Source organism: Rhizophagus irregularis, chromosome 12, assembly GCF_026210795.1.
Source record: "Rhizophagus irregularis chromosome 12, complete sequence".
Classification (NCBI taxonomy): Eukaryota; Fungi; Glomeromycota; class Glomeromycetes; order Glomerales; family Glomeraceae; genus Rhizophagus; species Rhizophagus irregularis.
The window spans coordinates 1,232,373-1,248,399 of record NC_089440.1 but is presented as its reverse complement, the minus strand read 5'-3'; the positions used below and the strand labels follow the sequence as shown (position 1 = coordinate 1,248,399).

Here is a 16,027-nt window from a genome sequence, read left to right as displayed (position 1 = left end):
ACATCAATTTTACTTTACAAGATTTGTAAAAAAACTTAAGTAGCTACTTGATTTTTTTTTTATTTACAGCAAAAACTTTATTTTAATGTGTGTGCAGTATATTATATTAAACTTCATTTTGTCAGAAAAAATCCTAAAATATTTAATCAACAAATGAGCATCTTCTTGTATAAAAATAGCCTATATTAAAAAATATTAATTTATTCCTTTTTCTAAGAAGAAAAGGAAGCGTTTTTTGCGTTAACTTCAAAATTAAGCGATATCAAAAAAAAAATATGCCAAACATACGCTTGTAATTTTATTCTAGCATCTAAAGTTCCAAAGGAATTTTTTTATATGGACAACAATTCTACACCATAATTCTGCAAAAAAGCAATGGTTGCGGCAAATAATCCGGTAGAAATCAAGATATCAATGTTTCCCGGTCGTTTATCTTGAGCAAAAATTTCTTCTCGGAGAAATCGAGTAAAAAAATTTCCACCACCATTGCTTGAACTTCCAGAAGGCCCTCTACCTGAAGGACCAACAATAATTTGTGTGGATTGCGGTCTTGGCATCTTAATTTTTGTAAGCTCGAGAATTAAAAGATGGTGGCTTAATTTCCTTATTAATGACCAATAATTCACTATCCATGCAGAGAATAAATCAACAAATCATCAATTGATAAGTGTTATGTACTACTTCAATTAAATACATATGAAATCGTGGATGTGTATAATTGGTTCGCCTAGTTTAGATATTTGATTTATTAACTTTTTTTTTTTATAAATATTCTACACGACTGTTAAATTTTATACTTTTATCTTACCAGCAACCAATTTATTCACCGGGCTTTTTTTTTGGATTAACTGTTTCCAATGGGCTGTATGTATAATTTTGAGTTTGATTTTGTTAATTTGTTATTTTCTTTCATTTTCAACTTGTCTGTTTAATAGAAACTCATTTTTAAAATAGACCGATTTCTACATCTCATCAAGCCTTTCATGGGCATACTTCCGGAGGTCATACCACCAGACCGAAAGGTATATTTAATCTTGTTGATAATTTAGCCGGATGCTTGGTTTAAATTAATTAGAATGAGTGGGACTTATTTGACCACATTTATGTTTATAGGTTCTTTTTCGTCACAAAGTATTGTGGACAGCTGTCACACTTTGCATTTTTTTAGTGTGTTCGCAAATTCCACTCTATGGTATCATGTCCTCCGATTCTTCAGATCCCCTGTATTGGTTGCGTGTAATTCTTGCATCAAACAGAGGTACATTGATGGAACTCGGTATTACACCCATTGTAACTTCGGGCATGATCATGCAACTTTTAGCTGGTGCTAACCTCATTGAGGTTGATTTCAGTTTGAAAGAAGATAGAGCGTTGTTTAGTGGTGCTCAAAAACTTTTCGCAATGGTCTTTGCCTTTGGTCAAGCTACTGTGTCCGTAATGACAGGGTTGTACGGTAACCCCTCTGAAATTGGAGCTGGTGTTTGTTTATTACTTATTATCCAACTTGTTGTTGCCGGTCTTATCTCTATGCTTTTGGACGAACTTTTGCAAAAAGGATATGGACTTGGTTCTGGCATTTCACTTTTTATCGCTACAAACATTTGTGAATCCATTGTTTGGAAGGCATTCAGTCCTACAACTGTTAATACCGGCCGTGGACCTGAATTCGAAGGAGCAATTATTGCTTTATTCCATTTACTTATTACCCGCGGTGATAAAACGCGTGCTTTGAAAGAAGCATTTTACCGAACAAATTTACCGAATATCATGAATTTATTGTCTACTGTGGTTGTTTTCGCTATTGTGATTTATCTTCAAGGTTTCCGGGTTGAACTTCCTGTAACATCTAATCGTTCTCGTGGTCAACGTGGAACTTATCCGGTCAAACTTTTCTACACTTCAAATATGCCTATCATGCTCCAATCTGCTCTCACCTCCAATATTTTCCTTATCTCTCAAATGTTATACACTCGATTCCCGGACAATTTACTTGTTAGATTTCTCGGTGTTTGGACTCCTCATGAGGGTTCAAATCAAAACTATGCATCTGCAGGTCTTGCATATTATATGTCTCCGCCACATAGTATCACAGATTCTCTTTTAGATCCTATTCATACAACAATATATATTTTATTTATGTTAACTGCATGTGCTCTTTTCTCAAAGACTTGGATTGAAGTTTCAGGTTCTTCACCACGTGAAGTTGCAAAACAACTTAAAGATCAGGGTATGACGATTACTGGGCATCGGGATACTTCAACGTATAAGGAATTGAAACGGGTTATTCCTACAGCGGCAGCTTTCGGAGGCGCCTGTATCGGTGCTTTATCCGTTCTTGCCGATTTGCTTGGTAAGTATCTGTGCAACATTGGATTATTATTCGTTTTATTAAGTTTGTAGTATTAATTTAAAAAATTATTTTCGTTTTGAAGGTGCACTTGGTTCTGGCACTGGTATACTGTTAGCTGTCACTATCATATACTCCTATTTTGAAATGTTTGTTAAAGAACAAGTAGCTGAAGGTGGTATCGATGCATTATTGTTTTAATTATAACATTGAACATTTATTTTACAATACTATAACTTAGCTGACTTATATCATTAATTAGTTATATCATTTATTATTATTTCCTTGTAAATGTTTTCATTTTGCTTAAAAAAAAAACAAATTTTGATTATAACATAAAATCAATGAGAGATATATAGTAAAGGAGTTTTTTAGATGAAGAGTGTGTGAAAAAAAAAAATAATTATTTAATATATAGAACCATGCAACAAAGCACTAATAATATACATACAGACATTTTTCTAAAAAATAAACTGGAAAAAAATTTTTTTTTTTTTCTGGTTTGATTCGCATAAAAAGTTAGATTAACTTCCTTTTCTTTTAGTTTCTTATATTATTTACATAAACATTTTCAAATAAAATAAATTTAAAAGATCAAGATACTTTTATTTAATTAATATATTTTTCTTAACAATAAAAAAAAAAGGACGGAAATTCTAAAAACAAATATTAAACAATAATAATATATTTCTACATGAATGTAACAATCAAATAAAAATATAAAAAATTAGATTTTTATATTATATGTAAGAAAAGAAATAACGCTAATTCTAATCTTTCATAAATAAAAACAATACCTAATTAATCATCACTAAGTAACCAAGATTTTTTCTTCATATCTTTTTTCTCTTTCTTTTTTTGTTTAAACATTTCAATATCTTTTTTATTCAACTTCTTTGGACTTTTTATCGAATCCCCTAATGAAGCGTCAGATGAAAGTCTTTTATTAGAAGAGGAAGAACCCCTGGATTCAGCAAATTGATCATAATCGAAAAAATAGGACATTTGTCTAATAGCTTTTGAGTCGGCAGAAAATTTTTCAGGATTCAAAGTAGGATCACGTTGAAACTTTCCAGTTCTTGCGTTGAATCTTGCAGTAACTTTATATTCACCATCATTTCCACCATGTTCTGCTAGAAATGAATGATAATCTGAATCATTTGTTGTCGTTTGATTTTGATCATAATAAGGATCTAAATCAGTTGAAGAAGAAACTAATGAAGTTTGTTCAACTTTTTCATCTTTTTCATCTTCTTCGTCTTTTTCATCTTTTTCATCTTTTTCATCTTTTTGATGATGTTCGATTTGATCTTGTTGATCATTATATTGAGAATTGAAAGTAGATGATGTTTTTTTTGTTTTTGATGAATTTCCATCAAGTTTAGTTTTAACTTCCTTATCAATCCTATCAAGAATAGATTCTAAAGGATTTGTAGAAGGTTCCGTAGTCGTCACAGCAGTAGTTGTCATATCTGAGGAAGCAGTTAAAGCAGAATGATCATATCCATAATAATAAGCTTCAGGATAATAACCGTATTGAGAATAATAATAATCATGATGTGAATAATCATGATTAATATTTTGAGCCGCTAAATTATTATTATGAGGATTCTCCCAAGTAGTTTCATTAGTTAAAGTATTCCAATAATAATATCCTTGGACATTCTCATCCCAAACCGCACTCCATACTGATAACGTTGATTGATCTTTATTTTCTTGTGAAATTTGTTCAATTTCATTCGTATTCACATTATTGGAAGTCACACTTTTTTCTACTTGTTCTTCTTGATTTGAATCATTTTTATCTGAAACGTTATGGTTATCAACATTTTTTTGTTGAACTTCAATTACATTTTCTTTTTCCAAATTTTTTCGTTCTTCAGTGATCGTTTCCGATTCAAGAACTTTGTCCTTTTGTATTTCACTTTGTACCTCTTGATCTTGAACATTCAAAGTGGGTTCGGGTTCGTTAGAATCTTTTTCTTCAACTTCTTTAGCTGAAAGGTCAGAATTAGTAAGTTGTGTAGACGACATTTCTACTTTAAAAAATTGGCTTACTTGCGAAGTAAAAAAAAAAAGATACGAAATAAGATCCACACGTTTATCACGAGTAGTTAACGAGATTTATGTAAGATTTAATTTTGTGTTAATTTTTTTTCGGATATTTATAATAGTATTTTATAATGATGTTAGTTGAAATTCTACTAAAAGATCAACCTAGCGTGACACATTAAGCTTAATTTGGAAGAAAATAACCTGCATGAGTGCAATCATCTCCGATATCAGATTGTCTTCTCACTCGATAAGTAAACAAACCAGAAACCGGAGCTAAACGAAAAACTTTATAATTATCCTTTTTTTTTCACACAAAAACGCACCAATATGACAACCAATACAATAACGAATGTGGAAACGTTATCAGCAAAACAAAATAATAATACGTCAAAGTTAAACAACAACTCAACGTCGAACACAAGTTTAAATTTTTCAAAAATTATAGCTCAAGGTAAATTTAGCTTTTTATTTACTATCATATTTGGCTGTGTTGAAAGTGGCTTCATCTCCTTTCCTAACCCGTACAATTTTTAATAAAAAAAAACCAGAAACCAAAAAAGATCTTAAAAGAAAAGCAGCGATTCAAGCAACAGCTGGTATTTTTATAATAAAATTTTTTTTTTTTTTAAAAAAAAAAAATTGTAATAATAATATTGACCTCCTGACTTTCATTTTTTTCCTGGACCTTTTTGGTTTGTACTCCTTTTGGTTAAATAATAATTTTAAGACTGGTAAGCTTTTTCTTTTTAAAAAAAAAAATTATATGTATATATCACACATATATACATATATATATTCATTTATAATAATAATACAAATAAAAAAAAAAATTTTTTAATAATCCTAACAAATCGGTGCAATTGAAAATTTTTTTTTTTTGTTAAAATTTTTCCGTCGTTCCAATACGTTTTCATTATTAGGAACAGTTTATTAATATGGGCAAGAAAACAACGTGGACCATATTATGATCCAACGACACGCATGTATCATGTTAGTCATAATTCGAAAAGATATTTTGCAGGATATACCGAACAGGATGCCGAAGCGTGAGTTAATAATTATAATGATTACTCTTCCTTCTGTCGCACCAAAATTAGATAAAAAGTTTAGCCAAATAAAAATTAAAATTAAAAAATTTTTTTTGTGATGATGTAATCACTTTATGTACATCCGCAGTGAAGACGCTGCTGCGTCAACTAGTCAAGCTACTACTAGTCAACAAAAAGTGAATAGCAATAATCAGAATAACCAGTTTAAACCCATAGCTTCGATACATAATAGTGAAATCATTACTAAAGACATAGTACAAGTCGGAGGAGGTCACATGCCTGCTCGAGTTCCACACAATGGACGTCGTCCCGGTCGGCCAAGGTATAAAAATAATGCAAACCATCTTCGCATTTTAGTTTTTTTAAAAAAAGTTTTAATTTTGCATTATCCAAATTAGGAAAACCGACCATTTCTAAAATATATTCAACAGCTCACTGACGGGTTTCAGTACTTGTTTTAATCTTGTTTTATAATGGAGATAGACTTTTTTTAACTTATAATTCTTTTTTATTTTTTTTTACTATTTTTTTTTTTTGATGTGTCATACTACAGTATATTATTAATAGATTGGCAGCAAGCGAACGGGTGTTGCAATTGCTGTTAGCTGTTTTAAGTTTCTTTTTTTTTCATGGGTGGGGTTTCTTTTGTGTTTTGTGTTTTGTGTTTTGCATTTTTGTGCATAATAATCACTATTCAATTCTATCATTCTTTTAATAGAAGTTTAAAAAATTTTTTTTCTTTTAGATTAATAGATAATGTTATGTTGTTTATAATAATATAATATTTATATATACGTACATACACACATATATATCTATCTATCTATTTAGTATCTTTCCGCGAATTTCAAGTATTTTTAATTTGTTTCTCATCTATCTTTAAATCTAATATTTATTTTATTTTTATTAATTGATTGCCAATTCATTACATATTAAAAATAGTAAATTCAATAAAATAAAATACCATATTTACATTTGTATCACTAAATATATTTATATATCCGATATGCTATATTTTATATATTTATTGTATATAAATATTATAGTCATTTTAAATTTAATCGATTTCAAGAACGTGAATTTGTTTTCTTAAAATGATTTGTTATTTTAGAGGTCAAAAAAAAGGGTCATACATCGCAATTTTTTATACTTTTTTTTTCAAATCAACCGAATCGACGCGAATCAAAGTTACACGAAAATCGTGATATCATAAAATATCATTATATAAATATAGTACGTACTAACGAAATATCATCAATGAACATAAAATTCAGGAGTGAGAACTTGTTAAAAATCATGGAACAGTTTTTTTTATACCTGTCACGAAAAAAAAAGCAAATCTTATCAAATTTTAGGTAATATTAAAGCATTATTTGAAATAATAGAATATAAGATTATTAGATGATTTGATCATTTGATCATATCTGTCATCAAGATTTTTTACTTTCAACAAAGGGTTAGTATACTTGTATAAATCGAACTAAAAAAGGACAATGGGCAACAAAAAATTTCCCGCCTTCTCTATTTTATTCATCAGTGATTCAATTATTCAATTTGGGGCGGGAAAAAAAGCATAATTATTTCTTTTTTTTTTATTTTTGTTGCACGTCCCTTAATGTAAATCTTTTTTTTTTAAAAGAATTTGTTGTTTACATAAATATTTGTCTTCTCACGATGAAATAATTTTTTTTTTCACTTTCCTATTTATCGTATCATTATTTTATCTGAACAGGTTTTTTTTTATGAAAATCAGGTTATTTATGATAAATTTATCTCTAGAAAGTTCGTAAAAAAAAAAAATTTTCTCTTATTTTTCTCGTTTTCTTATTTAATTTTCCTGCAGGCAAAATAAAATTATAATACTATATATAGAAACTAGTAGACAATACCCTGCAGCATAACTTTCTCACCGTAAACTTGCTGCATAATTGATAAAATATTTATTTGTTTCAATTTACTAAATGTTAGAAACTTTATTAAATAGAACAAACTTTCTTTGCTTTTTATACCGGAAATAATTATACTTTTTTTTTAAAAAAAACAAAAAAGCTATTTATATATATATAACTTTACCTTTCTTTTCCTTTTCCTTCTTTTCTTTTCTTTTCTTTTTTTTTTAATTTATCATTTTGTTATCCGAATTCTGTAAATTTTTCCAAAAATAATATGGCTCCAGTTCTTATTCTTCCTCCAGCACTTTGTTTATCACCATACGGAAGCGCATTACACGAAAAACCTTCAAATTTAATAAATTCATCAACAACACAACTCTCTTCTCAACAACAAAACAAAATGTTCAGACGGTCAAATACGAATCTTACAACAATGAGATTGAATTCCGAAGAAAATATTCCATTAAGTGGTACTACTAATAAACAGACAATAACAGAAAACAAACATAAATCATCATCAAAGACTCAATCATCTTCAAGCCCTGGTAACTTACGTCAACGTTCTATTGCTTGGACTAAAAATAATATAATAACACCAGCTTTAAGTTCCGCACACTTAAGAAGAACTTTTTCTCAACAAAATGATAAACCACCAAATACTTTTGAAGAAATTTTAAATACTACACATAGAACTGAAAGAGAAGTTAAAGCATCATTATCTAAATTAAGGCGAATGGTTCTCATTGAAGGTTTACCTGAAGAGGTATTTATTTTTGATTATTTCTATATCATCACATTAAAAAATTGGATAAATATATATATTTAAATTTATTTTAATAGAATCTACCAAAATTGGCTCCTTCGGTTCAACATTTAATAAGACCTACATCTCTTCGTTCAAAAATTTGGAAACATTTTCTCGGAGTATATCATGTATCTGCAAATGAATATGTTCACCTTATAAAGAAGGGTAAATCTTGTGTATATGATAAAGTTCGGAATGATACTTTTAGAACATTAGCTACAGACAAAAAATTTTTAGAGCGAGTTAACGAAGAAATGTTAATTCGCGTTCTAAATGCGCTCGCATGGAAAATGAAATCATTCTCGACTTGTGGAAATCAACCAATTACCTATGTCCAAGGAATGAATGTTCTTGCGGCGCCGTTCTTATTTACGATGTCAGAAATTGATGCGTTTTTTTCTTTTGCAACATTTATTCAGACTTGTTGTCCCTTGTATGTAACTCCTACTTTACAAGGAGTTCATTGCGGGTTGAAGGTAAGATTTCCTAATATATATAGTTTTGAATTTAAAAATTATGTTAATCATTTTCTTTTTTTATTTTCTGTATAGCTTTTGGATCAATGTCTCCAAATTCTTGATCCAAAATTATTTAATTACTTAAAATCCAAAAACCTTACTGCAGAAATATATGCATTATCATGTTAGTAACGTTTAATTTTAATTTTTTCTTTTTCACTTTATATGTATAAACTAAATATCATTTTTGTATCTCTCTAGCTGTGCTTACACTTTGTGCCTGTACACCACCTCTTGAACAAGTATTAAAATTATGGGATTTTTTATTTGCTTATGGAGTTCATTTAAATATTTTATGTGTTATTGCACAACTTATCTTAATAAGAGATCAACTTTTAGAAGCGCAAAGGTATGTTTAAATTTTTATTTTATGTATATGTATATTTATTTTTAATACTTATTAAATCATATTTTATTATTTAGCCCAATGAAACTTTTGAGAACTATGCCAGAGTTAAATGCCAAATCTGTTATAAGTTTAACTGTACAGCTTGTTCAACAAATTCCTGACAAATTATATGATTTACTTGTTAGACATCCATTTGATTCTTCTGTTGAAAATGCTCTTAAAAAAAAAAATCAATTTACATAAAAAAAGATAGACAAATTATAAAAAGGGTTCGAAATATAAAAAAAGATTAGTCTATTTAGTATTTATTTATTTATTTAAAGATTTTCAAATTTCATTGTTCACTTGACGTGATGTTTTTTATTGTAAATTTTTTTTTTCTCTGTAGAATAAGAATACTATATAGATTTTCTTTAAAAAAAACTAGAAATTTTTTTTTTGTACTATTATTTATTTTTTTTTCTTTTTCTTTCTTTTGTGTATTACTAGGTTTGTATTTGTAATTTTCATTTTGTAAGTATTTCAATAAAATTCAATTTCTTTTGTTAGTCAAAATGCAATAAAACAGAAAATCGATTATAAAAATTTTTTTTTTTAATTTTGAAAAAAAAATATTATGTAACCCCAAAACAAAAAAAAAGTGTATATATATAAAATAATTTACAGAAAAGAAAAAAATTCAGAAAACTGATAATCAATCGTTCGTTAAATAAAATTTACAATAAAAAACTATTTGAATTTCCAGTGTCCCTTTCAACAAAGAATTTACAGTCTATTTTTTTTTTAAAAAAAATATATATATATATATAAAATAAAATAAAATAAAATAAAATAAATAAAAACACTAGTTCCTTAATTTTACTAATGGTTAGGATTTGGATAGGATTTGATGATTCAAACCCATTCAATAATTAAGCTCAGATTCAGTTTATTGTCTGTTTTCGATGCTTTGTTGATACTTATCTTTCACAAATTTACTTAAAATGGTTCTTATTTGTATTTTTTTTTTCACTAAATTAAATTAAATTAAATTGGGATGATCATAATTTCCAGATATCATCGTTCCAAATATTCTTTTCTAATGATTGTATTGATGTGCTAAGATAACTTGCACGATTCGAACGAAGAGGATCGTCATTTTCATTATTTTCATCTGATTCTGTCTCCTCTTTAGACACTTGGTTAATTTGTAAAGGTTGTAAGGTATTATTAGAAGTAGTTGGAATTTGAATAAATGGATCCCTCATTGATGCAGAAGAATATGGTAGCATTGTTGAAGATTTATTTGATGAAGTGGGAAGCGAAGTACCTAACCTGTCGGCATAACTTTCATATCGCTTACCGTACCCGTTAGGAACTTCTCTGATGAGATCAACACAACCTTCTCTATACGGCGGAAGATCGCTTATTTGTCGTTCTTTTCTTCCAGATTTTACGTTTAACCCATTTTCAATATCTTCCTCTGAATTACTTTCTTCCGTATCAAAGATGCTCTGAGCTTTACTTTTACCTTTCTGTTTCCTTTTAGACATGGTACGTTTTCTCTTGGGTTTTGGTCGACTAGGATATCCACCCATATTTGAATAAATCACTGGGAAATTATAATCTCCATATTCTCCTAATTTTCTGCTATGCTCATACATAGCCTCAATCTCATCATCCGTATCTGGGTCAGGAAAATTTAAACTCCTTCTATCATCATCCAATAATGCCGTCCGTTGATCAGGGAGCCAATATTTTCCAGCACCACCACCTGTAAATCTTAAACCAGCCATAATCCTTGCAGTTCTACTAGGTCCAATATGTGCCATACCTTCAGCCGGTTCAAAAGTTCGATAATTAAATCGTGAACCTCGAATTGTTTCCATAGTGTCTTCAATTACATCTTTAAATCCCATACAATCTTTGAAGGCATATTTAATCGGCATACGACCTGATTGAATCTTTGGTTCGATATAATCTTTATAAGAAAACGCGTAATTATGAGCCAAAGCTGCAAAGAACATTTCAATTGTTATTAAAAAATCCTGAATTGATACCGAGAAACTTTCTGCAGATCCTTCATCAGCTAAAAATCAAAATAATTTAAAATAAATAACGTACAAACTTAAGCATAAAATACTTCAAGAAATTTATGACCTACTATCATGAATAATTCCTAGAGACACAAGAATTGAAAGCGCAAAGCTTTGCCAAAATGAAAAGAAGATTATAGCTTTTACACACAAGAATTTTGGCACAGGTCTTTTTTTTTAAATAAAAAAATTAATGATCGTTAATTAAAGTAAATAAAGACGTCAGAAAAACTCACCGATATGGCTTCAAGTCATCCTTGGTACAAACATAGAAAATTATTAAACAATAAAAACATAACGAACAGCTAACATTGTATACCAGGGAAATCCAAATATAACCGTTTTTAACTTCAATATGACCTTCTCCGTAAGTGTCGGCCCACTTTAATATCATTGTGAGAACTGTTATAATCGGTTTCAAATAAACATATTGAAGGATACCACGTTTGAGAAACAGAAAAGCATAAGGATCTCCGACATCCATATCTTTAATAAAAATATTGACAGGAAAAAGATGAGGCGTTGGGGGACGTCCATGTAATAAAATCAACAATGACCTTTCACCACCCAAGTAATTCACAAGTAAGTTGAAAAAACAATATATTACAAATGCCTGAATAAATTGAATAAATTAAATTAATTGAAGATTAACTTTAATTTCATTAATTTGATTATTTAAAAGTAAACAATCATATTTTATAACTAACCTCATACATATCTCTTATACCGTCAACGTAAACTGCTGCACTAGTTGATGCCAAGCTAATATACGATGAAATTGCATAAATCGGCACCCTTTAGAGGAATCGATAATTAATTTATAATGATATATTATTTTAACAAATATAGTTGAACCTGACTTACATAATTATTATTCTCACTACATATCTTTGTAAGGACTAGTAAATTATTATAAAAAATATGAAGTAAGTATGAAAAAACTAAATAATTGGAAGCTTCATTTTCAAAACAGGCAAAACTTTGCTCATTTCCAAAGGTTGATATATAATTTTCCTCTTTTTCTCTTTTCTTTACCCCCTTTTTTTAGAAATTATATAACTAAACTTCAAAAAGAACGTACCGGTTTTCTGTAGTTTTTGAGATGAGACCAAACAGATAATGTTGATAGAGTTGTAGCTAAAATGGCAAAAAAAGCCGCGATAGCTCGTACCGAATCAGGGTTACGGAAATTTTCCGAAGATCCGCCAGATCCGCCGCCTCCGCCATCAAGTGAACCACTATTCTTTTGGAGTAAATTCTCCGTAATCGAAAGACCCGACATTCTTTTAATAAGTCCAGTCTTACACTCAAATACTCGTCCTTCTAAAAGAAAAATGTATTGATTTTCATGACGCATAACAAAGAAAAAGTGTAGATATTTCCTTTTGTATAATGCCACGATAAAAAATGGTTGGTTGATAGGTCGATCATTACTATATTAGGGGACGTCTAAAAGCGGGGCAGAATCACGCGTTATCACATGTGTCACACCTAGTTTTTTGAATGTCATTTTTGCCTTTTAAATCTTTTTTTTCTTGTTTTTTTCGCTAAATTTAATTCCGGCCAACATTAAGCAACTAGCATAAAAATTTACCTTTTTTGGAACTTATGTTAAACTTCTGGTAACAATTATATCGAAAAATCATATAACTTTATAAAAAAAATAAATAAAAATAACTTTAATAAATAGAAAAAATATAGTATTTGTATTTTTATTTATTTTGCAAATTTACTTTTAAAAGTATTATTATAAAAGTTAATTTTAAATATTAATTTTGATTTATTTAATAAATTCTGTTTTTTTTATCAAATTTAATTTTAAAAAAACTATTAATAGAATTTCATAATTTAAAGTTATATTAAATTTTCAAAAAAAATTACTGTAAAAATACTTTTAAATAAAAATGTTTGGTAAAATAAGAAAATTTTATAATAATTTTTCTTTTTTTTAATTATACTATTATATTATATCTGAAGGTAGCTCTGTAAAAAAAGTCAATCCATTTTTTATATTTCATTTTTTTTCCATAAAAAACTCACATTCTTCATAGTAATAGTAAGTGTAGGTATAAGCTATACAACTATAAAGAACTCCAGCTATTACATCTGGTAACTTTAAGATTTTTTGCATTAGTTTAGAGAATTTTGATAAAATCCTGATACCACTTCACACCCTACTATAACTTACTCATATATCTAAAATAAGCTATATAAATAAACAACTAACTGACCAATTATAAGATAATTTATATTATATAGTTTTTCTGAAATTATTACAGTAATCTTTATTTAATTTTCCTGATTCTATTATAAAAATTTACTTTTTTTAAAAATCTATATTTGAATATCTTATATATAAATAAAAAAATATTTTAAACTAAAAGATTTTACTATATTTTATTAAAAATAAGTAATATTATATTTGTATAGTATTTGAAAATAAACAACTTGTAAAATTTATTGAAAATTCTTTGTAAAATTTAACCAAATATATAATAAATGTAATTATTAGCAAGTAAATAATTTTGAAGTATTTTTAAAAAATTCTCAAGATAAATTCTTTAAAAGTTATTAATTAATAATATGATGCAAAAAGCATGGATAGAAGTAATCATAAAGATGTTTATGCATTAAACATAAATTTGGGTCTCATCAAGAAAGAAAAAAAGACAACTTTTACCTATGATTAGTAATCCTGCTGTACTTGTTACACCCATCCTTTACTGGATTTTAGATAATAAGATAAATAGGAAAGAAAATTTGTTGCATTGTTAAAAACAGGTTTAATATTTCTTTTTTTTGTAAAAACTCACTTTAAAGTTGAGATACCAGATCCAGGACCCCAGACATCACATATATAACTCATAACTGATCTGCATGAATTTAAGTACTTTTTGCTCCTGCTAAAATAGACCTAATTTGCTAAAAATCAAATTATCACATTTCAAATCTATACTAATTTGCTAAAACTCAAAATATGAATTAATAATCTTTTTTTTTATTATCAATAAAAAAATAAATGATTAATATAAATTAAACTGCCAATTTTTATAATTAAAATATGTAGATTATAGATAAAATAATAATTAATAAAAATAATAAATTAAATAAATAATTATTAAAAAATAAGAGTTTTGTTTTTTATCGCTATAGCGATTTATCGCTAGTACCCTCCATCACATGATTTATTAAAATGTCATGTGATTTCGTTTTATACAAATAAATATGTATTTATTAAATTTACGATTTAAAATATTATATTACAAACAAGCAAATACAATACATTGTCTAGTTATTAACCCTAATTAACGTTAACAAGCAATATAAACAATATTTTCTACTGTTCACTTGTACGTTGAATCTTGCAGTTTTTTTAATAATGACCAATGTTTCCGCACTTTTTACATCGACGTTGATGCTTTGTTCTTTGATTCGGAATTTCATGAGCTGATTTGATTCTTTTTGTTCCCATTGGCCGACCTTTTCCACGATGAGGTTTTGGATTTTTCAACAACGTCGGATTAACATTTTCTTTATCATTGATATCATCCTCATATTCATCAGATTCTGACTGCTCATCAATATTATCATTCTCAGCAAATTCTTCAAGTAAATTAATAAGATTTTGTGAATTAAAATCTGTCTGTAATGCCTTTTTTAATGCTTTTTTATACGCACTATGCAATTTCCCATAAGCAATTTTCTGTTCTAAAAATGATAAACTTTCTTCTCGATAATCTTTAATAGAGCACAAGTATGGTACTGCATCATGATAATCAGATGTAATAATAAGTTGTTCTTGCATATACTTGTCAGCAAATATAAATAACTCATTTGAACCATTTCTCTCACCATTATACCATCGTGTTGGAATAAGTCTTATATGAAACATTGCATTGCTTGTAGCCAACATTACTTGAAAATAATGTCGACATACAATTCCACATCGTAAAATTGAAAGACATGAACATATATGTCCATTATTTTGCAATAAAATGACATAGTGCTTGACTTTTGATGAGTTTCCAACGCTAATTGACCATATTTCTTTAATATTTTGAAATTCAACAAATTTAATCATCTGCTTTAGTGTCGTTTGTGGAGTGTCAATATCATCGTGTAATAAAGTCACATTTTCCTATTTGAATTTATTGAATTAAATAAGCATGTATAACGTACAATAGTCAATAGATAATAAAAAAGTAAATGATAGTTACCTCATCTAAAATTTCAATACTTTCTAAATCTACTAAATTCGCTATATAATAAACTGATTGATTCATTTCATCTTGATGCATTTTTAGCATTGTAGGTGTAAGAAATTTTTGAAGACACTCATCAACTTTAGTGAATAAAAAGTTAACTGTTTTTGGATTCTTTTTGATTGGAATTGACATACGCCAAAAATTATATTCATTTTCCTTATCTTGCATATCAAGCATTCTGTGAATTTCCGTCATAAGATTACATAATGAAATATTTGATTTTGTAGCAAACGTTTCAAACATGAATTTACAGACTCAACACGGGAACTGGCTATCATCCCTCCTGTAAACTTATAACTGGTAAAACAGTGCGCCCAGTACATCTTTGTTCTATACAAAAATTCAAGGTAAGATTTAGCATTTGGATAATCTTGAATAAGTTTATCAAATAGTTGTTCAAAGCCACTTTCAGACAAATTATTACGACATCTATAAAAATCTTCAAGAAATTTTTCATAATTATTGCTTAGTGACTTTTTAAGATTCTTGTGTAGATTCTGACTTATATGATAAGCGCAATGAATAGGGTAAGTTGAGTGAAAAACCTGACAAACAGCAGCATCTACAGCAGGATCTGCGTCTGTAATTATAACAGATGGATATACACCAGTTAATTGCACTAGTTGATTAAACATCCATACATGAGATTCAATACTTTCATCTGCTAAAAGT

The 16,027-nt window shown here is 28.1% G+C and overlaps 6 protein-coding genes across 6 annotated transcripts; 3 read left to right on the top strand and 3 right to left on the bottom strand.

Moving 5' to 3' along the window:
• Nucleotides 1-25: 25 nt before the first annotated feature.
• OCT59_003816 (uncharacterized protein) lies at nucleotides 26-575 on the bottom strand. The gene is made up of 2 exons (XM_025314564.2): nucleotides 289-575; nucleotides 26-133 (listed from the first exon to the last, which is right to left on the bottom strand). Exon 1 carries the CDS (start codon nucleotides 555-557, stop codon nucleotides 333-335), a length of 225 nt encoding a protein of 74 aa, XP_025184967.1. The 5' UTR covers nucleotides 558-575; the 3' UTR covers nucleotides 26-133; nucleotides 289-332.
• A 121-nt stretch (nucleotides 576-696) lies between these two features.
• Nucleotides 697-2,638, top strand: OCT59_003815 (translocon subunit; the record flags this gene model as incomplete). Its single annotated transcript, XM_066147893.1, has 8 exons — nucleotides 697-721; nucleotides 812-864; nucleotides 955-1,022; nucleotides 1,114-1,131; nucleotides 1,217-1,258; nucleotides 1,353-2,350; nucleotides 2,433-2,522; nucleotides 2,610-2,638. 8 exons carry the CDS (start codon nucleotides 697-699, stop codon nucleotides 2,636-2,638), a joined length of 1,323 nt encoding a protein of 440 aa, XP_065996548.1.
• Nucleotides 2,639-2,935: 297 nt separating this feature from the next.
• Nucleotides 2,936-4,430, bottom strand: OCT59_003814 (uncharacterized protein). Its single transcript, XM_066147892.1, has 2 exons — nucleotides 3,145-4,430; nucleotides 2,936-3,037 (listed from the first exon to the last, which is right to left on the bottom strand). The coding sequence occupies exon 1, from the start codon at nucleotides 4,379-4,381 to the stop codon at nucleotides 3,149-3,151; it is 1,233 nt and encodes a 410-aa protein (XP_065996547.1). The 5' UTR covers nucleotides 4,382-4,430; the 3' UTR covers nucleotides 2,936-3,037; nucleotides 3,145-3,148.
• A 201-nt stretch (nucleotides 4,431-4,631) lies between these two features.
• On the top strand, nucleotides 4,632-6,436 carry OCT59_003813 (uncharacterized protein). Its single transcript, XM_066147891.1, has 6 exons — nucleotides 4,632-4,853; nucleotides 4,951-4,998; nucleotides 5,130-5,133; nucleotides 5,323-5,448; nucleotides 5,579-5,773; nucleotides 5,850-6,436. Exons 1-6 carry the CDS (start codon nucleotides 4,730-4,732, stop codon nucleotides 5,866-5,868), a joined length of 516 nt encoding a protein of 171 aa, XP_065996546.1. The 5' UTR covers nucleotides 4,632-4,729; the 3' UTR covers nucleotides 5,869-6,436.
• Nucleotides 6,437-7,617: 1,181 nt separating this feature from the next.
• Nucleotides 7,618-9,258, top strand: OCT59_003812 (uncharacterized protein; the record flags this gene model as incomplete). Its single annotated transcript, XM_025314567.2, has 5 exons — nucleotides 7,618-8,106; nucleotides 8,184-8,624; nucleotides 8,700-8,790; nucleotides 8,868-9,015; nucleotides 9,090-9,258. 5 exons carry the CDS (start codon nucleotides 7,618-7,620, stop codon nucleotides 9,256-9,258), a joined length of 1,338 nt encoding a protein of 445 aa, XP_025184971.1.
• A 359-nt stretch (nucleotides 9,259-9,617) lies between these two features.
• OCT59_003811 (uncharacterized protein) lies at nucleotides 9,618-12,447 on the bottom strand (the record flags this gene model as incomplete). The annotated part of the gene is made up of 6 exons (XM_025314568.2): nucleotides 9,618-11,083; nucleotides 11,159-11,259; nucleotides 11,327-11,703; nucleotides 11,798-11,885; nucleotides 11,955-11,989; nucleotides 12,172-12,447. 6 exons carry the CDS (start codon nucleotides 12,445-12,447, stop codon nucleotides 10,056-10,058), a joined length of 1,905 nt encoding a protein of 634 aa, XP_025184972.2. The 3' UTR covers nucleotides 9,618-10,055.
• Between the last annotated feature and the right edge of the window lie 3,580 nt (nucleotides 12,448-16,027).

Coding starts and splice junctions, on each gene's coding strand:
- OCT59_003814 (XM_066147892.1), bottom strand. CDS start 4,381: ATGTCGTCTACACAACTTACTAATTCTGACCTTTCAGCTAAAGAAGTT.
- OCT59_003816 (XM_025314564.2), bottom strand. CDS start 557: ATGCCAAGACCGCAATCCACACAAATTATTGTTGGTCCTTCAGGTAGA.
- OCT59_003813 (XM_066147891.1), top strand. CDS start 4,730: ATGACAACCAATACAATAACGAATGTGGAAACGTTATCAGCAAAACAA. Junction 4,854..4,950: donor TTCAAAAATTATAGCTCAAG/GTAAATTTAGCT, acceptor AAAAAAAACCAG/AAACCAAAAAAGATCTTAAA. Junction 5,449..5,578: donor ACCGAACAGGATGCCGAAGC/GTGAGTTAATAA, acceptor GTACATCCGCAG/TGAAGACGCTGCTGCGTCAA.